This window comes from Anolis sagrei, chromosome 5 (assembly GCF_037176765.1).
Source record: "Anolis sagrei isolate rAnoSag1 chromosome 5, rAnoSag1.mat, whole genome shotgun sequence".
NCBI classification, from domain to species: domain Eukaryota; kingdom Metazoa; phylum Chordata; class Lepidosauria; order Squamata; family Dactyloidae; genus Anolis; species Anolis sagrei.
In genome coordinates this window covers 146,553,241-146,578,404 of record NC_090025.1, presented here as the reverse complement: position 1 = coordinate 146,578,404, position 25,164 = coordinate 146,553,241, and the positions used below count along the sequence as shown (strand labels likewise).

Below are 25,164 nucleotides of genomic sequence, written 5' to 3'. Positions count from 1 at the left end.
GAGGAGTTCCCTTGAGGTCAGGGAGGGGTTGTATAAATGGTTTATGTTTTTTTTAATAGAACAGTTGTTTTCTAGTTATGAAAATTCTATTGCTAGCCCCTATTGGAGTAAACACAATGAATCAATAGGATGTATATAAGTGATGGCTTACTGTTCAACAGTCTATTGAGTGATCTATATAGCTGAGTTGGGGATGGGAGGGATCTCTGATGTTCATGTGAAGCCATCTTCTGTAAGCTGATATTGTTTTTACAGCAGAAGGCAGATACTGAGCCCAATTTATGCTAAGCTGCTTTGTGTGTTTCACAATTAGGCAGTGGAAGAATCTATACAGGTTGGGTATCACTTATCCGAAATGCTTTTAACTATATTTTGGATATTGGAATGCTTGCCTATTCATAATGAGATATCTTGGTGATGGGATACATGACTAAACACAAAATGTATTTATGTTTCTTATACACAGAACTTGAGGGTAATTTCATACACAACATTTTAAAATAACTTTGTGCATGAAGCAAAGTTTATGTGTATTGAATCAGAAAAATCAAAGATATCACTATCTTAACCACCCATTTGAAGTATTTTGAATTTTGGAGTATTTTGGAATTCTGGATAAGGGATTGTCATCCTGTAATAACTCCTCTATTTAATGTATTTTACCATAGTAGTTGTTGGGTGCCTACATAACAAAGAGGAGTAATAATATGAAATATTTTTGATGAAAGATTGACCACAACTGTAATTGAATTTATAAATATCTCAAGGCTGTTTTGGCAACTTTATCATCTTTAGATAGCTGTCAGTCCAAGTGAGCATATGGCACCTGCTCTATATGTGTGGTTTGCATGTTGCTGATCTGACTGTGAGGGCAAAGGCTTTCTCTGCAGCATTCTTATTACAATCAGCCTTCTGAATGACAACAATCATTACACAGAACAACTAACTCATGAAGGAAGAGGGCCCATTACGACGTAGGTTTTCTTCATGTGCTGGGGCTTCGCTTCCTCCACGAGCTGATGGTCGAAAGCTTGTCCGGAATGCTTCATTTGGAGGATACAACGAACTTTCTCCTGTCTTTCGAGGTTTGTTTTGCCTTTTTAATGTTGTCACTGAAATAGCTCTGTGTGTAAAAACATACCGATAGTACCACTTTCTTTCTTTTTAAAAAGCTATTTCCTAAGATGTTCAGAAGAGTTTTTTTGGCAGATGTTTGATTGAATGAAGTCAACTGAAATTAGAAAATAATGTGTTGTGATTTTAGTAGCACCATTGTATTGGCAAACAGTTTTCTGCCCCTTAAGCAATCCTGCTGTCCCAGACAAAAGAGTCTGTTCTTTATGTAGTTGGCATGTGTAGATGGAGTGGGATACTGACCCTGATTTTTAAATGAAAGGAAACAGAATTTCTAATAATCTGAGCTTCCTTGTCGAATTTGCAGTGGATATTTGATATCTAAAACTCCTATAACTCAGATTTGGTGTGGTGTTAAATCAGTGCTGTGTCCTCAGTCTTTACATTCTATAACAATAAGAAAAACTACTCATAATGTTGCATGTATGGTTTGGATCTATACTTGTTACTGAATGATCAGTTTGTGGTATAATGGGAGGATATTGTGCACATAAATTTAGTCTATTTAAAATTGCAATCTTCTGGTTTTGTTTAAGTGGGTCTTTTAGTTTGCTTTTTATTGTAAATATTTTCTTTTATTTGACCATAAAAATGATGACAACTCCCTATAAATTATTTTCACCACCTTTCTTTTTATCTCTCCCCTTTTCCTTGGACGTGGGACTGAACATGGCTTTTCCTGTTTTTCTGATGTAATGCAAGGAGTTAGAACAAAAGTAAACAAGAAAAATAGGGTTCATTTGCTTCCATCTCTCTAGCTATAGTAAAATAATGTATGAATCAGAAATGTTCCACTTCGCTGTTTCTTTCTCATATTTGATTTGACTGTCAAGACTCTTAATACATAATTCTTGTCTTCAGAATGTAGGTCCTTCATTAATAGATTTAGCCATATCTTATAAACAGAGATTTTGTTGCATTTTTGAAAGCTTATTTGTCTAGGAGGATGATGAATATTCTGAATAAATATAAATTTTGATATGGTGCCTTTGTTAGTATAAGTTACTGCATGTGTATGTGTGGGTTAGGTTTCAACAGGAATAAACTGTCAACAATTTAGTACTGTTACCCCCCAATATTTCTAACTTGCCTTAATAACATCCCTTTATGTAAAAGATGGGGAGATGACATGGCATTATTTTATATTTCGGGCTGTTTCTAATACGTCACTCATTGGAATTCATTCCCATCAGTTTCTTCAGATTTAATTAGCATGCTGGATATCTATAAAGGGCTGAGCATATATTCTGGAGGACTATATTAAGTCAAAGAATAGCATTTAAGCTCATACATTTTCTGTGATATGCCTACCATACATATTTGTGTATACATTGACGTTATGTATTTGTCAAGGACAAGTCTTTGGGCCAAAATTATCTATTTTGATGTGATCCATGAATCAGCAAAAGGTTCATTCTACGAAGAGGAGAAGGGGCCAGTGTTATCTGAGGATTCGCCATCCCTGGCCACCACTGTCATTTTCCTACCCAATTTCTCCCAGTGCAGACAAAGCTCTTGACTTCTCTATTCAGAGAAGGGAATGGTTCATTTCTGAATAAGATTTAAAGTACAGTATTTACATAGACCTGAGGATAAGTTGACCCAGGTTTTAGGGATCAATGTTTTGACCAGCATTTCAAAATTCACACATGAGCATATATTGTATATGAAATTCACAATAATTTTCAGAACTCAGAATTTCTGGATAATGTTTAATATATTTCTTTGTTTTCTTTAATCAATATTATGTTTCACAGAACATAACTTAAATGTAAATGTATTGAAAAATGTGTTACACACAAAAAAATGAGAAAATGGGTGATAGTATTCATAGTAGTGGTATTAAAGATTTGATTTTCAAGCAGTTTGTCCTGACTACATCCTGTTAATAGTCCTACTAGAGTAAACTCATTGAATCAGATTTGAATAGTGAATGAATACTTAAGCCAATCCTATTAATGCAATAGGTTTTCTCTAATTTGAATTACTAGGAAGATTTATTCTCTATAACATCCAATCTGTTAATTGTACATTTTCATGTTCTTTGAAACTTTATTGTAAACAGGTTTTAATTGATTTACTAAATAAAAATATATATGCATTTTAAATATATATTGCTGAAGAGCACTTATCATAAAATGATAATAGATAGGATGGATCTGATCCAGTGCAGATAAAAAAGTCACATGTGGAAGATCAGGTTCTGACTTTATAATCCAGGATCCCTGATTTCTTTCTTTCCCAAAGAGTCTTTTGTCATCTAAATTTAGTTTATTAATAACTGATGAGATGAATTGGTAACACTTTTTAATGTTAATTTTTGAAACTGTTGAACTAACTGCTGATACCATATAAAAAGATTGGAACAAGATTTGTTTCTTGGTCTCCAATGTGATTTTAATATTAAACAAAGTTTTCTTAGTTTTAAAATAATTGTTGCACTGTATAGCAAACAAATCATATTCCAAATGATTTGCATTCCACATATACGTAGTTAGAATTTGTATTGTGTAAGGAAATTTCGTATGGTTAGAATGTTGTCCTTAGAGCATATATTAATACAATATACAACTCTATTTTAATGATAACCCTTTTAATCAAAATATGATATTTTGGCATGTCCCTTCAAGTAAATTCTGACTTGTGGTAACCCTAAAGTAAGCCTATCACAGTGCAATATTTGTTCAGAGGGATTTGCCTTTGGCTTCCTCTGATGCTAAAAGTATGTGATTTGCCCATGTGGATTTCCATGGTTAAGTGAGGATTTGAATTCTGGTCTCTAGAGTCATAGTCCGGTGCTGGAACTGCTACATCATATGTTACATCATAACAATATTTTAAATAAATATATTTGGAATCACTTTTAGATACGGATCTAAATACGTTATGCTTAAATTAATTGTATTTTATATATGAGTATTTAAATGAAGTATTCACTAAAGTGATGTTATCATCTTGAATTCTTTTTTAGGGTTTGACAGGGGGAAAGATGATGCTTCACAAGGTAAAGATGATTCCACACAGTCCATGTCAAAGAGCAAAGTAAGTACATTAATTCATTTTACAAGTGAAGATATTGTTCTGTTTGCAACATTTTAAAGTATGTTTCGTTTCAATGAATGTTTGAACATTACCTCATTGGTTCGGTTATGATAATATACAATTTTTGATAATATACAGTTTTTGTAAATATTTTAATACTAGGTATATATTAGGAATCACATTTCAGTATTGTGTTTACATCTTTTAAAGTAAAGGTTTCCCCTTTACTTTAAGTTCAGTCATGTTTGACTCTGGGGGTTGGTGCTCATCTCAATTTCTAAGCCGAAGAGCCGATGTTGTCCGTAGACACCTCCAAGGTCACGTGGCTGGCATGACTGCATGGAGCGCTGTTACTTTCCCATCGGAGTGATACCTATTGATCTGCTCACATTTGCATGTTTTCGAACTGCTAGGTTGGCAAAGCTGGGGCTAACAGCAGGAGCTCATCCTTCTTCCCAGATTCAAACCTGCAACCTTTCGGTCAACAAGTTCAGCAGCTCAGTGCTTTAACCCACTGTGCCACCAGGGGCTCCATTTGCATCTTTTACCATAATGTATTTAAAATGTTTCTGAATCTTCGTTTTAGTATGTGGTAGAGGGAAGTTATTTCCTATTAAGTCATGGCAATCTTCATGATGGCACAAAACTTACTACAAACAACATCAATTCAAATGAACGAAGTATTATTTTAAAAACATATTTTGTACCTTCCTTAAATTTAAATTTAAAACCATAAGATAACTAACATCTATACATAACTTCATTTATTTTTTTAAAATTTACTTCATTTGTATACCACTTTTCTCACCCTGGGGGGTGAGGACGGGACTCAAAGCAGTTTCCAACATATATACATCAAAATTCAATGCCTCACATACATAAAAACCTAACATAAAACAATAATAACATACAGCTATCAATTAACTTTGGTTATAATATTATGAGCTATATCCAAAAATGTACCCATCCATAGCTACAAAAGATGCAGTTTTTAATTCAAAAAGCAAACTTTGATTTCGTCATTTATATAAGGGACACCATTTTACTCTGGGCAATAGATTTTTTTAAATCTAATTTAGGTTCATTCAGCTTAAAAAATTATTTTTAGAGATCATTATAGGCACATGGTGTTAAATATTTTAAGCCCAAATGTTTCTTTCCAGTTCGCTTTTTCCCCATGAATACTCAAATAATTATTTTTTAAAAATATTCCATTCAGTTTTTAAATTGACTTTCCTTATACTTCATAGTCTAATACAGTAGTGATACATGAGATATGAAAAAGGATTTTCAGTTGTTTTGTGCTAGCTTCCGAAAATTAGCAGATTTTTTTCTTTATTTTGTAAACAGTATTAAAATGTAGTTTTGCTGAGACAGTCTTTTTACTATTTTTCCTTTGACCAACCAAAAACTCGGGATCTTTCCAGTTTTTGGAGAAAGTCATACAACTAATTTCATCAATAGTTAACCTTGAAAGATCAACTTTGCTATGAAAATGCTTTAATATAACCTGTGCTGAATATCCCGCCAATGACTCATGCTACTGTCAGCTGCATGGATTGTTTGGTTCCTTTCCCTCCATCACCAGTACTGTATATCCATCAGAATGATTGCTTCTGCCAAATGGGTTATTTACATGACAAACATGGGTGATTTACATGTGACTCTCCAGCTGTATGGAAGTGTTTTCTCAGCAGCCAATATCAAAAAGGGAAAACAGAAACCTGGCAGTACCTGTTAATAGAGGAACAATCAAGGTCACCTCTGTGCAAGTTTTCCTGGTGAACCTATGGAAGCAGGGAATGCCAATTTATGAACCGGTAGAAAAAAAAACCTGACGTGTTTATCCCTGAAAAAAATCAGATTGAATGATCCAAATAAAACCATGCTTTGGGAAGTTTAAATTGTTGTGTATCAACATTAATTAGGAGCCCCCAGTGGATCAATGGGTTACCGCTGAGCTGCTGAACTTGCTGACTGAAAGATTGCCGGTTCAAATCCAGGGAGCAGGGTGAGCTCCTGCTATTAGCCCCAGTTTCTGCCAACCTAGCAGTTCGAAAACATGCAAATGTGAGTAGATCAATAGGTATCGCTCCGGCAGGAAGGTAATGGTGCTCCATGCAGTCATGCCAGCCCCATGACCTTGGAGGTGTCTACAGACAACGTCGGCTCTTTGGCTTAGAAATGGAAATAAGCACCAACTCCCAGAGTTGGACATGACTGGACTTAATGTCAAGGGAAACCGTTTACCTATCAACATTAATATGGTTTATAACGTATCCATTTTTGTAGACTTTACTGCATTGCATTGCTGATAGTTTTAAGGAACAGTTACATCTATTTTGCTGAATTATGAAGTTTACATCTTTTCTTGAAAAGTCAAACAGAAAATCTATATGTAAGAGGATGCTTAATTTCTTAACAAGATTGCCTTCCCTCCAGTGCCCATCCTGGAAAGGTACTTTGGAGTCCTCAGAAGTTGCTACTGAAGTTTCACTTGCACAAGTGTTGTTTAGATTGTAGAGCCTTCAAATTATATGTGAACTTTATGAAATAAGGCCTCTGAACTCGAATTCTTCATAGAATCATAAAATTGGAAGAGACCACAAAGGGCATCCAGTCTCTGTTTAAAAACCTCTAGAGAGGGGGACCCCACTCCAGGGCAGCATAGTCCCCTGTAAAAAAAGCTCTGATCGTTAGGAAGGTCTTCCTAATATTTAGGTGGAATCACCTTTCCTGCAATTTGAATCCATTGGTCCATGTCCTAGTCTCTGGAGTGAACAGAAAACAAGCTGGCTCCGTCTTCAATATGATATCCTTTCAAATATTTACACATGACAATCATGCCCCCTCTCAACCTTCTCTTCTCCAAGCTAAACATACCTATCTCCCTAAGCTGATCCTCATAGGTCTTGGCTTCCAGACTTTTGACCATATTGGTTGTTCTTTTCTGGACATGTTCCAGCTTGTCAATACCTGCTTGAAGTGTGGTGCTCAGAACTGGACATAGTATTCCAAGTAAGGTCTGACCAGAGCAGAATAGAGCATTACTACTACTTTCCTCAATACAGACAGTACACGCCTTCTGATGTATCCTAGAATTGCATTGACTTTTTAAAGCTGCCACATTACGTGTATACTATTTAGCTTGTGGTCTGTTACGACTCCTAGATCCCTTCACGTGTACAGTTTTCAGCCAGTACTTCTTAAACTGGTGTTTTGTAACAAAGAGCAAGCGGCTAGCATCTTTTTTGAAAATTACACTGAATGTGGTTTTGAGAAAAACATTGGCCTTTTATTTAGCAGGAAGATTTGTTTGGCTCCTGGATATCTTAATTAAGCTCTTGTCAGTCAAGCTGATGTTTTGATATCGGGAAAACAAATGCCTTGTAACTCATCCAAAGTATATTTTTAGTAAGCAAATGCTTACTGAGAAGTTCCTAGTAACTTGGTTACAGTATCAGCTAGTAAGGAATGGCTGACTGCCAGAAGAGTTCTGAGGTTCTACCCGTTCTATTATTATCATCTAGTTTTTTTCCAGTCTGTGGGAAATACATGTAATGAAATCATGTTTAGACTATTCAGGCCAAGGATTTGAACTGTAGTCATTGCATGCAGTTGAATTAGTGGAAGTGAAATTTTCCATCCCTCCCAGCCACAGTCAAGGGACCATTCTCAATTGGATGGTTTGTTATGTGGGAGTGGAATATTTGGGGGGGGGGGGGGGCGCACTCTCAATAAACAGAAAGCAGAATAAATCAAACTCTATCTCAATTCAACAAAAAAAATCATATGTTGGTGTGCTATAAGCTTGTGGTGAGGAACTGTGGGCAGGAGCATCCTTTACAGCAGTGGTTCTCAACCTGTGGGTCCCCAAGTGTTTTGGCCTATAACTCCCAGAAATCCCAGCCAGTTTATCAGCTGTTATGTTAGGATTTCTTCAAGTTGAAGGCCAAAACATCTGGGGACCCACAGGTTGAGAACCACTGCTTTGCAGCAAGCTACATCATCCTGTTTTGGCACCAGTGGTGATGCGTCACTTTCTGGGGCATTTTGACTGGCTTGTGGTCTTTTGTTGTTGTTGTTTTAGACATGGAGGCTCTAAGGGGGAAGAAACTATTCCATTAGTTTCAGGTTTGCAGTCAGTTTGGTCGATTTTCAGATAAGAAATAGTAAAAAACCAATCCAGATGTTTTCCTTTAAATTTAGTGGGATCTGAAGAGCTTCATCGCATACATCACATTTTATTCACTTCCGTGATAAATAGAGTACAGTTAATTTTTAATTAGTGTTGTAAAACCTTAAATGGAAAAATGCATCTTTAAAAACAAGCTGTAATATATACAGAAAATTGTTCAAATAGTAAGTGTGGAGAAATTTTCCTTGAAGGAGCTGGAGCTAGTGAGTCAGAGAAGTCTTGTGTCTGTTTGTACATATGGCGCTCGGTTGATAATCTTGAACTCTATTATGCAAATTAGATCATTTTAAAAAGACTTGCAAACAGAAGCATGTGCAAAGTACCATACAAACACCTGTTTTGGGATCCATTTAAAACTCCTTGTCTGCCTCAATGAAATGAAACAATATGAATATAAACATTATAGCTGTGCAGTAGAAAGCCTTTTGGCTTTCTTATGTCACTTAATTGTAGTTTAATTGACTAAAAAATAACTAGTGTAGTATTTTACTCATTGTTTTCCTGTGTAATGTATATTTTCAGTCAGAATCTAAGCTTTATAATGGGTCAGAGAAGGATATTGCTGCTGCCTCCACCACCTCCTCAACTACCAAGCTCACCAAGAAGGAGTCTCTTAAGGTCAGTTGCTTTTCAAAACAGCACACTTACTGTCTCCTAACAGCGTCACTCAACTGGCAGAAACTAAATAGGAAATCTTGAAGAGCTTTAGATAAAAACACTAGGATATCGGAAAAGTTGCAATGCTGAATCAATTGTCATCATCTTTAGAAAATATTGTATAGGACTTGATGTATCTCTAGAATGTAGTGCATTTCTTAAGGACATCATTTTGTAGCCTTCAAAATGACGTTGGACTCTTAACAGTCCCACCAACATAACCTCTACTGGTAAAACCCAGCAAGTATATTGATGGGCTCTACCAGCCTTTAAACAAACATTCAATCATAGCAGTCTTGTTTCCATCCAAATGGTACAAGGTAGCCTACAAATGACTTTATCACCTCAGTAATAATTATGTATAGACAAAGTGGACCAGTCTTGCAACCTACTGCACATCATATGTTTAGGTGAAAGTAATAAATCTGTTACTAGTCATTGCCACTTTATGCCAGGAAAAATGGGTCACATCTATAGAAATGATGCTAGATTCACTTGAGGTCTGGTTTTCCTTTCATCTTGGAATTGCAGAAGCTGTTTTCTTTACTTAGAAGCATTTTCTAGCCCAAGATGCTGAATCATTTTGTAAGATTATGAAAGCCAATTTGAAAAGGGATTGAAAAGTGGCTATGAACCACAAATTATAAATTTAAAATATAAATAATTAATGTGAAGTAATGAGAACAAGTATGATGTTGATTTTCAAGTTTTGGACTAGGATTTTAAGAGGTCAGGATTTGAATTCCTGCTCAGGCATAGAAACCCATTCAGTCAGTTCTTGATCACAGGTGTTAGTTTGATAAATAGGTAGATAGATAAATAGATAGATAGACAGACAGATAGATAGATAAAAAATCTTAGGTTTTGGATATGGACCAAAAAGCAGTAGTTTAGAACAGTTTATACCATCTGTGAAAACTCTTTTTTTCCAGATAATAATTTATATCTTTCAAAAGGTTTGATGAAAATCTAGATTTGACCTTTGTAGTGAGGGCAACATCAGCACTAAATGAATATCTAAGGGAGCAAAATACCACTACAAAAAGGGGCTCCTGATGTATGCTTACATAGTTGAAGAACCATCATATAAAGACTTCTATAGAAAACTGGTTAGAAATAAGTATTATGAAATGATAATTCTTCTGTTAGACAAACAGCACCACTAACAGTGGGGTTAGTTGTTTTTTTCAAAAGAATTAGTCCTTTTACTGTTCCTTTTATATATTGACCTTTGGTTTGTTCTAGTCTAGTCAATTCATAACTTTCTTTTCCTCTAATTATGATTCTTACTCTATTATTTATTTTGTGTTTGTTATAGGTTCAAAAGAAAAATTACAGGGAAGAGAAGAAAAGAGCTACAAAAGAATTACTTAGTACAATCACAGATCCATCAGTCATTGTTATGGCTGACTGGCTAAAGGTCAGAAACCGTATGTAATATTAGTGAAAGTTGTAGTTGTTCATCTACTAAAATATTAAATAGTAAAATCTTGCATAGCTTCTTATGTTTACCTGTAGCTGGGATTTATTAATTGTCTCCCAAAGGCTCAGTCTTTGATGGAAAAGAAGCCAAGGGGAATACCTTGTTGCTGCTTTATTGCTATTGCCATGGCTACATCTGTCTGCAGTAATGAATTGGGTTGATGATTCCTTTGTATTTACCATTTTGCGAATTACAAGATGTTCCTCTAATATTAGAAAATTGGAAGTTATGAATATACAACTATTTTGAACAGATTTTTTAAAAAAAAAACACACACATGCACACTTTTTATATGTGAGGGCATAAAATTTGAATGCTTCATTTAAGTGAATTAAAATTATGTAAATTTGTTCAAGAAGACACAGTACAACAAACATGGGTGTTAAATGCAGTATACACTTTGAATCCATGGGACCGGTAACTGTGATTTCACATATCATTTCTGAAAAAAATATGTTGTTCTTAGGTTTAGGTTCTCCAGTGAGATTCTGTAGTATGTTTCTTCTGGATTTCCTATCACCTGCAGTTTTGCATTTCCATCAAAAATTCAGGAATGTATTCACTGTGGATATGGGGATCATACTGTAATTCAACACTGCTTAATGTCATTGATTATAACAGGTCAAATGCAAATTAAGTACCTGAGATATTAAGCCTGAGATATTGTTACCTCAAAATCTGTATTTTCTTAAACGGATTAAAATCTGAGAATGTGTTAATGTACAACATTTTTAATCAATGGGTTACAGTTTTACCCATCATGACAACACTTTATTCTCACAACTGCCCTGGAGAGTGATTTACTTGCAGATCACAAGTGAACCTCATTGCTGATTGGGAATCAGCCTAACCTGGATTCCTTTCAGATTTCAATCCCACATTCAAACTGTCAGCTGAGACTTTAACAGCAGGCTTTATGTCTCTGTTTATATATGTAACATAAAAACTAGCTTGGAGTGGAATCCTATACTTGGCTAGTAGTATCTGTACTTCTGAGTAGATAGATACATATACAGTTACTGTGCATGATTTCATTTCATAGGGAAAAAATCCCGGTATGTTAGATTTGATATCCTTTAGTAGTTTACTAATCTATCAAATAACAATATATAGATTGTAATACATATTCTGGTTGTGGAAAGAAACCTGGAACTATCCTAATTGAATTTTATAATACTGAACTGGTTATGTATACTTTCAGTTCTTTGGAGGAGAGGAATTGCAGTATTAAGAAAAAAGAGAGCTAAAATCTTCTCTTCTTTCTCTGTTAAGATCCGTGGTACATTGAAAAGCTGGACCAAACTTTGGTGCGTGCTGAAACCAGGAGTACTGCTTATTTACAAAACTCCTAAAAATGGCCAGTGGGTAGGAACAGTACTTTTGAACGCATGTGAACTCATTGAGCGGCCTTCAAAAAAGGATGGATTTTGTTTCAAACTTTTCCATCCTTTGGAGCAATCTATCTGGGCTGTTAAGGTAAGTGAATATGTCCCCCTAATGCTGAATAGAACATTATCCTGATGACATGCTAAACCTTTCTGCGCCTTTAAATATTAATGATCTCAGAGTGTTTTCATTTGACATAGATTAGTCCAACAGAGCTACACCTCTGTTAAGCTTACTTTCCCCCCTCAAATCCTAGTATCCTGAACAATACTGTTTTGGGTAGCTGGAGATATTGAAAGAGGAAAAAATCATCTTGTGTGGGTTGTCTGGGAATCTGTTGAAACAAATGAAACTTGCAGGAGAAAGCTGTTGTACATTAATTCAAATCACTGGTTAACACAACCTCTTTATTTCAGCAAGTGTGAAAATACTTCCATTGTCAATGTTTTAGCGTCCAGACTGGGACCAATTTGCATGGTCTATCAAGGATGAATATTGAATGATAATGCGAAGTATTTTAAACTTTAGGTGTAAAGAGGTGCAATACAAAACAACTCCAGATTACACAATACGCATAACAACAACAACAACTTTATTTTTATACCCCGCCACTGTCTCCCCAAGGGGACTTGGGGCAGCTTACAAAGGGACAAGTCGGAATACAGATAAAAACAAAACACAATAAAATTAAATAAACACAAAACATAGTAACAAACATCCTTATAAAACAGTCTTATGGCTGAGATAAAGTAGAGGCTGGGTTTGGGTACAAGTAAGTTTAAAGCTTCCTTAAATGACATTATCTCCAGCAACTTGGAACCCCTTCAGTTGGGGCACGGCCAAGCTGAACAAGGATGGCTCCATTAGGACATTATTATAATTTCTGTCTGAAGTTGCAGGGTCTCAGCCATTATTATTAATAGATAAAGTGAAGCTTGGATTTAGCCCTTTCATTTTCATTTAATATGTCTTCATCTACAAGGTGGCTTTGAGAGTAATCAGCTTTAAAATAAGCATACCTCATAAATAGGCAATTAAATATAATAAGCAAAAAAAATGAAGTGGAAAATTACCATACACAGGCCATGGAGAAAAATGAAGCAAGCCTAAGCACATGACCCAAAGCTAAATAATCTTGACAGTGTGCCAAAATACTAATAAAGTGAGGTCCACTAAGGCCAAAAATCAGATTTAAAAGAGCACAAATATTCATTTAAATAGTACATAAGGCTTTCATTCTAGAATAGTGGCCAGGCATTGCCAAATGGAACCTTGGTTTATAGTACTATATAAGCTACACTAGATAATAAGATGCACTGAACACAGTTGACTTTTCTTCATGCTATTAGTAAACTCAAGAACTTTACAATTGTTCTTTATCTGTGCCACTGTTATGGGTTCTTTCTTCTTCTCCCCACCCCCATTTTTGTGCTTTGAATTGCACTAGCCTAGTTGTCCCCAATCTGTTGTCCTCTGTTTGTTTTTAGCTACAGTCCTGTTGTCCCCAAACAGACTTAATTTCCACCATTTTTTCTGGTGATGACAGGGTTCACTGTACAACTTATCTTGAGGGCATCAGATTGGAGAAGACTGTGCCTACAGTCTTAAAATTAAGCATAATTTCAGCATGCAGGATTTGTAATACACTGCTGATTTTTATAACTGTCATTGTTAATACTTGCTTCTTGTCAGAAAAGTAATATTACTTCATACTCATTGTGTCTAATTTAAAATATAAAACCATTTTTGCATCACATTGGACTGTTTAATGCATGCCCTGTAGTGCAATGTGCATCAGGCTCTAGTTTTAGGATTGCTGTTACATGTTATGAATCAAGCATAAGTGAATCCTACAAAGATACATTGAGGTTTTTCTATCATGCATTTTGTTATGACTCACTCTCTGCCTGCCCATACTTACCTGGAATTTATGTACAAGAAATTATTGGAAAAGGGGGTTTGCTCCAACTCTCTGAACTAGTTTGTGCTATAGCTTAACTGTTTCCCAATTTCCAAGGGTTACTACATGAAACTAATATACAGGCAACATTGGTGGCTTCTTCCCAGGGGGGTTCTTGTTATTAATATTTTTCTTGATAACATCATTTTTTGTTTTCTGAATCAACATAAATGAGCAATCAGAGTTCTTAATGTGACCGGGATAATTCGTTACTTTAAATTACGGTATTTTCAGAAAACTTGCGAATACCTTTTAAAGGGGTTGGTATATGGGATAAAATGAGACACAGTACTGAAATGACGCTTGAAAAAATAATCTAGTGAAAGATAGCAATTTTCCCTAGTAAGTACACTGCATTAGTTATTGTTGGATAATAGAGAATCTGATTTATTTATTTATTTATTTATTTGGTGCACTTTTACCCCACCCTTCTCCCCCCAAGGGGGACTCAGGGCGGCCTCACATAAGCACCGTACAGTGCTATAAACATATAAATAATCAACATTTACATAAAATCCTTGAAGATCAATACATTCAAATAAATGTAAAACTATTGTTTGTACTTTCAGGGCCCTAAAGGGGAAGCTGTTGGCTCTATAACACAACCATTACCTAGCAGTTATTTGATCATCCGAGCAGCTTCAGAATCAGATGGTAAATATATATATTTATATTTCCTTTTGAGATCAGTTTATTGCCATTCTTAATGTGAACGTATTGAAGCAAATGATACTAAGAAGTAGAAGAATTGAATATGTAACTGGTCATTGGATTTCACCAAATACTATATTGTGAATCACAGGTGAGGGATATTTGCTCTATAGGCCATATGTAGTTCTCAATGCCTGTTCAGTGGCATGCCAAAGCTATGAATTTCCTGCTACTCCACACACACAAATGCCTGCAATGCCACCAAATGGCAGGTACTGCAATTGGAAGTGAACTCAAACTGTGATTTCCGGGTTTGTTTTTTAAAGGCAGTGTATCTCTTCACAAGAGCTAAAAGTGAACTGCTCCATACCTCTTTTAATTAGATGAAGAAGCAGGAAAAAATTGTGGAATATATTGCCTGAATTCCTTTAGAAGTCAGGGAAGCACTGCAAATACCACTGTGATCAAATAATTTCAGAAACTGGTTTGTAATAGTAACACCATTGCATTCTTTGCTTGTATTTTACAGATTTTATGCTTTAAGTTTCCCTTTTCAGAATAGAAAACAAAGACAATGAAATATTGCAAGGTTTTTCATCATGATTGATTGAATCATGGAAATCTTTGCATGAGATTCTGGTGGAGGAATACAGCTATATTTTCATTTGCCTTCTTAGAACAGCAATTTTAGTAAACTGCTAAATTGATTTTTAAGTTAACTCAGGATTTTAAGCAAACAAAATTCATCAAAATTATTTATAAAATAATGGAAAAGTTACAAATGTCAGAGCTGTGAGGGCTGCAAAATTAAACTAATCAATGAGGTATCTTAAAAGGAACAGTGTTTTGGTGTATAGTTCTGTTTTTACAGTATAGTTGGCTCTCCATACCCACAGGTTCTATATCCGCAGAATCAACCATCCATGCTTGAAGATATCCCAAAAAATCCAAAAAGTAAATGTTGATTTAGTCATTTTATATTTATATAAGAGATACCAGTTTACAATGCCATTGTATAGAATGTGACTGAGCAGTTATGGATTTTGGTATCTACAGGGATTCCTACAATCAAACCATAGTGAATATCAAAGGCTCACTATACAACCCTGTAGTCCCAAATTTGGAAGACACACAGAAATTAGATGCTGGAGATGCAGTCCGGATTATCAGAGCTTTGCATTTGACCTTATAAAGAGATTGCATTTCAGTTCCCATGTTAACATGGGAAAAATCCATGCCCTTCGCTTCTTCAGGGAAGGAGAAAGAGGATCCAGAGTCACTGAGCTCACTGACCTTATCGCAATGCAAGTAAACATTTGCACTTTCCCTAGGAAATGATTTAAATATGTCCTATGTTTGATCTAAATGCCTCCTATTGCAGCAGTGCAAAATAAATGGTTTGGGAGGTGCAATAAAGAAAGGACAAGAACATTACCCAATGCTGCGCCTTCCCCAAAGCCTGTCTGGGTGTTGGGAAAGGTGGGCATAGCAACTAGGATTTCTGTACCCATTTTTAAAAGAGTGCATTTGAATAATTAATTCATTATGTATACATCTATACAGAATCCCAGAAAGAATGTACAATAGCATCCACTATCTTGGGAGGTGTTCCTTGATTTTTCTTTTTTTACCTAATACTATTTTTGCATTTGGCTCTCTGATATTAAAATTTCCAAGAATATGAGATATAAGGGGCTAGCCTTCTGCGTAGAAACTGGGGTGGGTCGTGGTGAATCAGGTACATATACAGATACAGACAACCTTTCAGATACTGCCTGCTAATTATTGCGCTAAAATTACAAATTTAGTTTCCAGCATGACCTAACCAGATCATTCTTTCAAATCTTAGTTATTAGACATTATGTTGGCTACAGATTTAGTCATTAATAGGCCTATTGAAATGGATTGAACTAACTTTTCCCGGTAGTGTCATTGTAAGCATAAAGGTTTATTCCTGAGCAATGGTAAGTAGGTGGGTTTTGGTTGAATTTAGTAGCTACTAAAACTAATGAACTATTCAGGCATAGCTTTAAAATATTAGAGTAGTCCAGTGTCTTTCCTTAAGAAGCCTCCTCTCCTCTAGTTTAATCCAAAAACAGTAGACGCTCAGTTAACTAGAACCCATGGGATTGGAAGATATTTAAGACACAATTTTAGTTACACATGTTTGCCATTTGGGCTGCTTGAATTTGATTAACTGAGAGGCTACTGTGTGTATATGTATAAATAAAAGAATTTATTCCAGTGCCTTGTGTTTTGGAAAATCAGAAGCAAGAGATGCATCCCCATGTATAGTTGCATGAAAATACATCTCATTGAAAAAAATGCAGTCTTTGAGTACAGAAGATGAGAGTTGGGGTTTAAAGAGATCCATTTAAATAATTTCCCACAAGCACATGTCATCTTTTCTGGATTTGAAATGAGATATCTAAAATTCTAGTTCTGTGCTTTAAAGCTACAAACATATAAGTTGGAGACCTTCTAACATCTTTCATTTGTAATTTTGCTGATATGAGAGGTATATAAATATTCTCATTTATTTTTAGGTAGATGTTGGATGGATGCCCTGGAACTGGCTTTGAAATGCTCAAGCTTGCTCAAGCGTACAATGATTAGAGAAGGTAAAGAGCATGAACCCAACTTAGCAGATGGTGCACATGTGTCTTTCTATGGCCTGCTGCGTGCAAACAACGTGCATAGTAGTGAAAGCTTTCCGTAAGTCAGCTAAATGTTTGTTTCATTACTTGACATTGATGTCTCTTTAGAATTGTTTTCAAGGAAGGAGTGTGTGATGCAAAGCACCAACAGTAGCCACTACTCCAACCAGCCATCTTCCTTCCCTTATAAAGTGTCTGGCCCAAGAAGCAACCAAGAAGTTTTCTAAGGTTGATGGCAAGACAAGGGTCTTTATTGGTGGTTTACAGCATGCCTGATCATTTTTTGCATCTGAGGGGAAGAAACAGAACAATCAGGAAGAGAAAGGTGGAGAAGTGGTTAAAAGGCCTTGGTTTTGTTGCTGCTGCTGTATTGTAGTGGGCTGCTTCAGAGTTTTCACCCATATAGCCACTGTGTCCTGTTGTTTTAAGCTTCATGTGTGTCTGTTGCAGTTTTTTTTTTCAAAGGAAACCAAAGAACAACTGAAACATGGACATAATTCAACTAATTACTCAAGCTATGTTTGTTCTCACATTACGTTTCTTTCTTTCTGGTACATTTTCAACAGTCTATAAATGGGAATAGGGGGTGCTAATAATCCTTCTTGGGCAAGTTGCTGTGATAGGTACTTATACAGTTCCAAATATCACTACAGAAGTTGGGTGTCTAGATACATTTCATTCAGTTTTAGCACTGAGATTTTTATTTTTATTTATTGTGTCAGAAACGAATTGAGAATACAGTTAAAATGTATAGAAAAACCACAAAGTTACAAACTTAGCATTATACTAAATTTCCTTTGACCAGAAGCTGGCCACTTCGAGTGCCTCTGGGGTCGCTGAGATTGCTTTGGCCATCTTGATTAACGACTTACATGAAGAATACAATGTTTTATTGCTTTCTTTATTTTACTACTCAATCAAGAAGGCTATGAAGAAAAACTGCTGAGACACAAAACAGCCACACATAATGCATTGTTCTGTTTCAGTCAGTACAGCTGCAGCAAATTTAGAGAGTGGTGATTGGTTGAGTTAACCATGTGTCATAATGCCAATATTTACCATTGGCTTGAAGTAATAAAGGGCCGACATTATGATTGTAGCTCTCAATTACAATTGTCAAAGAGATCTCTTTACAGGCCATATTATGGCTTTATGAATACTTCCATTTTAACTTGTGTTGATGTATTTTGGAAGAAATACTGTATTTTTTATACTAAACTCTATCTCAGGTTTAACTGACAAACTAGTATATTATTCATAAGATCACTACCCATGTACATATAGATATGTGTGAGTGTGCATATATAAACCAAATGTATATTAAAATACTGTGAGCTTTGAAAATTATGGACTCTTCTCCTCAGTCCGTTGGAGAAGATACACTCCCTGAGATAAGGTATGCTATAGAGCTAAGGAATATAAATAGATTTAAAAAAATAAAGATGCCAGAAACAAGATACGGATAAATATGTATTAAGATTTAGAAATGAATCTGCATCAGTTAATTTTGAGTTAACCCAATCAAATGTAACAATTATTCTGTCCTGTTAATTCCTTGTTGACAACTTTTCTCCTTAAAAACCATGAAAAGATGGAAAGTCCATAAATTTAGCTTCATTGTGGTTTGTTTATTGAATTGAGAATATAAAAAAGCTATTAGTTGAGTACAATGGTTATCATACATTTTCTTATTTAGTAAATTACATAATGGAAGCAAAGAAACACCATAATTGAAACTTTTCTGTCTCCCTCCCCATCTAGTTTAAACGATAGTGAAATTGAAAGGCATCACTTTAAAGATCCAGATCTCTATTCCGATAAATCGGATAGAGAAAATGATCATGATCGTGATGAATCAGATAATGATGCCCTCGGAGAAAGCGACTCTGACACATCAGAGCGGCAGGACGACTCATACATTGACCCTGAACCTGATCATATCAGGGAAACAACATATATAGAAGAAGCACATGAAGAACTTGGTGAGGTAAAAAAGCATTTTATATAATTGTAATGGATATATTATTTTAACTAAATTGGAAGCAAACTGGAAAGAGTATGAGAGTGTCAGTTTGACTGTAATTGAATTGTAAAATAGTTTTGTCTTGTGTAGATGGTTATTTTTATTGTCTTCGTATACTCTTATGGTCAACAGTTTCAGAATTTCAATAAGTTGTCAGTGTATAGCTAAATGTAAGCCAACTCCGTACAAAGCAAATAGAACTATTAGAAGTTGTGCTGATAAAGTGCTAGAAAGAACATGACAATTACAAATGTAGAGTCAGTTTGAGTACCATGAAATTTTAGTTTAGCAGCACAAAGGTGAATTAATAGAACAATAGCTCTAATCAGAACCAAAAACATCACCAGAGCAATTTAAAAAAAAGACAAGCAGAAAGCTGAAACTAGTTGTTCATCTGGGAGTTGTCAGATTATTGCAGGCCATTGATGTTCATCTACCATCTCATGAATATTTTCCTCAAGTAATAATGAGTAAAGTGTTTCACATCTTATATGTTGTCCTTTGCTCAATCAAGTTTAATACTGAGGACTGTTTATTTTAAAGAAGTCTGTGTTAGACAAATAAGTTGAAAAAATGTCTCTAAAGAGCCATCCAAAATTTACCTACATTTAATTCTTAAACAAATGAGAGGTTGTATGAAAATAATTTTGTGTCAAGCCAGATATTTTTCAGAAATGCATAAGCTAAATCAGTGTTCAGGTCTTCCTACATTCTGATTTGTATTTGATGAAGGCAGGAGAAGCTTCTCAAACAGAAACAGTATCAGAAGAGAATAAGAGTTTGATCTGGACACTATTGAAACAAGTACGCCCGGGAATGGATCTCTCTAAAGTGGTGCTTCCTACATTTATTTTGGAAACACGTTCATTCTTGGACAAACTTTCTGATTACTACTATCATGCGGACTTCTTATCTGAGTGAGTTTATTTTATTCTTCTTATATAAATAAAAATGTAATTTCTTCATAAAAATAAGATGGAAAGCATTGTTCCTTACCAATCTATAAAACCATTAGATGCTTATTTTGTATATTTATATCCTGCTGTAAATCACGTCGCAGGGTGATACATAGGTATTGTCTTAATTCCAGCACCACCTTCTGGGTAGGCCAAGCTCAGTGGTCGTTTTTGTGTATGTCTAGAGAAATACATTATTTACCTGTAGTTGACTTCTTTTAGAATACAAAGCCTTATATGACGTGACAAAGATTGATCAGTGTTTACTTAAATGTATATCACAAATTTGTTGAATCTCATTCTAGAGCTGCCCTTGAAGAGAATGCTTACAATCGTATGAAACAAGTTGTGAAATGGTATTTGTCAGGATTCTACAAAAAGCCAAAGGTAACACATTGAATACTTTTTGAGTCAAACATAACCCCATGGTGGTGGAAAAAATAATAATCAGATTATAATATCTGCTGTATGGTGGGCTATATGAAATGTCCATCCTTGCCCAATCATCCTAAATCTAGTGAAAAATCTATTTTAAAATTGTTTTTCTTTGTCTAATTTTTTCTTTCTTTATTTGGTTGTGGTTATTTTAAAGTTCAGCATCAGATCTATTGTGTTGGAATGGCTAAAAATGCAATGCATTTGGAGTCAAACTGACTTTGCAAACTGCTATATGATTTGGACTAGATGGCCCATGTGGTCTTTACCAACTCTATTATTCTATGATTCTATTAATTTTTAGAGCTTTCTAACCAGAATTTATTTTTTTCCACATAATGTATGAAAAGATTATAAAAGTTAGAAATGAATACTTAATTTATTTTCATAACAATCAAATAATTCATTTCCCCAGCTACCTTCAACTCGCTTCTGACATGATAAATAAATAAATAAAGCTATTGTTACAAAAGGTTTCAATTGGCCAGTATATATCAGAGGGTTTATTTTTCTTTTAAAAAAACACCTTAAATTTGGACATTGTAGTGCCTTCCTTTTGGCCCACCACTTTTTGGTACCATACAAAAAGAGTTGTTTCTTCCCAGGAGTTATTTAATCATGGTCACTTCATGCAGTAAAGTCTGGTCAAGTAGAACCATGCATTGTTTTTGTAAGTCAGGGATGAGAAATGTTGAGATACAAGTTGCAGTGGTCTTAGGTAGCATATCCAGTAGTAAGGAATGGCAAGAACTGCAGTCCAACAATATCTGAGTAGCCATGTGATTCAGATCCTTGTTGTAACTGTTAGGTACATTCTGGGTTGATCTTTAATACAGCCATACCCTTTATCTACAATGTGGATTGTCTCACATGACCTCTTTGCAACCTTATTGTTTTACAAAATAGGTAAAGAAGTTACCTCCTGCTTGTTCATGCCAAACCATGAAATATAACATCGTTCTTGGACTCCCAGTTGTAGAATGTTTGAAAACAGATCCTTTGGACATTTGGATGAGATTTTTGAAATTATAAATGGCATATATAAACATGTATTTTTCTTTTCAGGGGCTTAAAAAACCCTACAATCCTATACTTGGTGAGACCTTCCGTTGCATGTGGGTTCATCCAAAGACCAATAGCAAGACTTTTTATATAGCTGAACAGGTATTACCTACAATATGACATAAGTCTGTTTTTTAAATAGCCTTCTTCATTTCTTCCATATTTTATATTTGCTTGCAATGTTGCCAAATCAGTAAACTCTAAAGAAGAATTTGGCATAATAATTTAGTACGATCCATGTGTTATATTTATTTCCTTTCCTGCTCCATTCTGGGATTGATTTAATCTTCTCCTTGCCATTTCTTTTTGGGTTTTCCTGTCATTCACAACATTTTTAAATCAATTTATAAATATTACTTTTCCTAAGGCAAGCTGCAAAACAAAGTGAGCTGAAGCGGAGAAAACTGCTTTAAACAGACTGATGAATTAAGCCCTCATTTATTTATTTGCTTACAAAGAACATATTGAACATATTAAATACTACATATTTTATTATAACTGATGGATTGCAAAAGGGAAATTAATAGACTGGGCTGCAATTGAACAAGAATAAGCAACATGACTGCCACATTTCACATTCTGTTAGCAAATGTGGGTTTATGACTATACTAGTCACACATTTACTTAGTTAACCAGTGGTTTCAAAGTATTTCATGTGGCATTGTGGATATTTTTTCCAATGTAAATACAAATTTCTCAGCAAAATTGTTGAAATGTGTCTAGTGGTACTCAGTTTGGTATGAAGAGGCTCTTGACTTCTGTCATGAGCAAATGTGGTAAGATTTAACCATCTGAAGGCAGGAGCCATGTGACTGTATATATAGGCTGTGTATTGAGAACTGACCCATGTACAGTAGTTTGAGAAGTGTTTGGATATAACTTTCTTACACATCACACTTTACATCCCTACATTCTGTAATCAGAAATTCCTAGATGTATTGGAATAGCTACACATTTCCATAAAAGTTAAGAAAAAAAAGATTCTTAACTCTTTTGCTTGTTTCTAACAAGACTTGCTTTATTCCTTTTTGACAGGTATCTCATCATCCTCCCATATCTGCCTTTTATGTAAGCAATCGAAAGGATGGATTTTGCCTTAGTGGAAATATTTTGGCCAAATCCAGGTTTTATGGTGAGTTTGATAAAACTCTCAATTTTTTTTCATTGTCGATGAGAGTATTCTCTATTTAATTGTTACTTTTGCAGGATAAATCTGTATAGGAAGCAGAATAAAAATAATTATGAATGTATTGCTGGGAATTAAGATTGAAACATCACTTCATAGAAATCTAGTTCATTTTTTGAGATATGTTTGTTTGAATCTACCATTTTATTGTTTTTTTCAGGAAACTCATTATCTGCCATTCTGGATGGGGAAGGGCGACTTCTTTTCCTAAATAGAGGAGAGGAATATATAATGTCCATGCCATATGCACATTGCAAAGGTATATGTTTGTTTTCCAGGAATTTGTAAGGAAGAACTTGACTTAAGTAGCCAAACCTCTGTCCATTGTTGCTAGCAATTCCCCCATTCCTCTGACAATCTCAGGGGGCTAAGGAAAGAGTTAGAATCTGTTCTGACTTATCTAAAGGGGTTGATAAGATAATAATTGTGACGTTGTGAAATTGTGAAGTGAAATTTCTGCTCTTTTCGTATTCAGACTGCATTTCAATTGAGAGAAATCTCCACTGTCTCCCAAGGTCTAGGGACAAAAATAGTAGTTAGGTTTTTCTGTCTTTTGTGAGAAGCATATTTCTTAAATTTTTGTCAGCTGCATCTTGTAAGCCGCTCCGAGCCCCAGGGGAGTGGCGGCATATAAGTTTAAATAATAAATAAATATACAAAGGAATTACTCCATTCATTTTAGAAACTGGTGCCTGATCCAAATTATTTTTACTGCCCTCTCATTTTATTTAACAAACATTCATTAACATATACTCTTGTTTTTGGAGGCACTGCATTTTGCAACATTGTTTACTAGTTTAAATAATTGGAGGGGGTTAGTTCTCAACTTTAAATAAAAACCAACTTTATTCCTAAAAGACTGACTACAGTATATGTGATCAGTAGAGGAGGACAGCCTACTTTACCCGAGGATCCAGATTTAGCAATAGTAGTAATAATAATGATAACGATAATGACAACAACAATGGTTCTTTTAATGGGAAGTTGGTCCTTTGCTAATGTGGCAAATATATTCATTTTCAATCTGCAGATGTGTCAGTGTTGGATCTTGACTCCAATATGCAAAGGTTTTCCAATAAATACAGAGTTCTGTATTAAAGTCAGCTTGTCCTTAGAGTGTGACCTGTATTTCTTGTTGTACTGACTAATGGAGAATATACCAAGTAAATTACTTGAATCCTATCTACAAACCCCAACTGAATTGTCTACATCTTCTTTAAAAGGGCTTAGGCTTCAAGTCTTGAAGAGAAATAGATAGCTGTGGGACGTTTTGAACTATGAACACTGATGGGACGTTTAGAAGACATTCAGTGGGTATTAGAGAAGTTGCAGTGGAAGAGGACTTACAGGAGGGTGGACTAGTTATGCATGTATGAAAATATAAAAGGCAGAGAATATAAGACAACGTATAAATTATCTTTTGGGATATAGCCTTTTCATGATCATTCTCTCCTGAGACATTAGTATTTACTTTTTAAAATCAAATGATCTGCAAGTTTCTGTGGACTTTGAAAGCAACATCCTTGCTGCCCAGTCAGAATTAAAGTTCCAACTTTTAAGGATTTGCATATTTGTAGGAAGCCGACTTGATAGCAGCTAACAACAACAACAACAGATTTTATCACTTAGAGTTGTGTCCCCTCTGCTGGTCAATAACTATTCACTGTTTGCCCACTGGTAGTGTACTTCCTTTTCTATGAATGCAGACTTTGTGTTATATTTTCCCTGCCCTCGTGCTTTTATAATCAATTAAATATTCTGTCCTTAATTGTAACAGAACGGCTTGAGTTGTTCTGTGTACTTTTTGGTTATATGTAGAAGTTGAAAGCACCTGATGAAATTGTAACAAAACTAGAAACAAAACTGTTTCTGCTTCTTACAGGAATTCTCTATGGTACAATGACTTTAGAGCTAGGAGGAACTGTTAACATCGCATGTGAGAAAACGGGATACAGTGCAGCACTTGAATTCAAACTAAAGGTTAGTTAGTGGACATATTGGAGGGAAATGAGCGATTATATTTTTTGAAAACACGTGTTCAGATTGCTATGTTTTTAACCAATTCATTTATTAGTTTTATGAGCATGAAAATTAACTAATGTTACAGTTTTGCTGAATAGTAAATTATGTTTCTGCTCATAATAAAAAATGCCGGAAGACATATCTGGACTTGCCCTCCCACAAACAGAAGTGTGCTCTCTGTTCTCTGAGGGAATCATAGTCCTACTGAAGCTCTTCTCCAGAAGAAAAAGATGCTGTGGTGATTTTGATTCCTCCTTCCTCCTTAGTATCTTCCATGTTTTTCTGGACGGTCTTTTGAAAGATTTGAAAAGG

At 35.1% G+C, this 25,164-nt stretch overlaps 1 protein-coding gene across 7 annotated transcripts in view; it reads left to right on the top strand.

The window, feature by feature from the left end:
- The window catches only part of OSBPL8 (oxysterol binding protein like 8), an 80,847-nt gene that overhangs the window by 43,370 nt on the left and 12,313 nt on the right, over nt 1-25,164 (top strand). For 4 of the 7 annotated variants that reach the window (XM_060777426.2, XM_060777425.2, XM_060777430.2 and 1 more), the window contains 13 exons: nt 4,106-4,176; nt 8,897-8,992; nt 10,350-10,451; nt 11,787-11,990; nt 14,430-14,514; nt 17,058-17,226; nt 18,930-19,155; nt 19,924-20,108; nt 20,453-20,534; nt 21,648-21,746; nt 22,680-22,776; nt 22,991-23,089; nt 24,713-24,810. In XM_060777426.2, the coding sequence (XP_060633409.2) occupies nt 4,106-4,176; nt 8,897-8,992; nt 10,350-10,451; nt 11,787-11,990; nt 14,430-14,514; nt 17,058-17,226; nt 18,930-19,155; nt 19,924-20,108; nt 20,453-20,534; nt 21,648-21,746; nt 22,680-22,776; nt 22,991-23,089; nt 24,713-24,810 (1,613 nt within the window). Of the gene's footprint in view, nt 1-937; nt 1,086-4,105; nt 4,177-8,896; nt 8,993-10,349; nt 10,452-11,786; nt 11,991-14,429; nt 14,515-17,057; nt 17,227-18,929; nt 19,156-19,923; nt 20,109-20,452; nt 20,535-21,647; nt 21,747-22,679; nt 22,777-22,990; nt 23,090-24,712; nt 24,811-25,164 lie in introns of all 7 variants that reach the window. The other 3 variants (XM_060777429.2, XM_060777427.2, XM_060777428.2) reach the window with 1 other exon arrangement.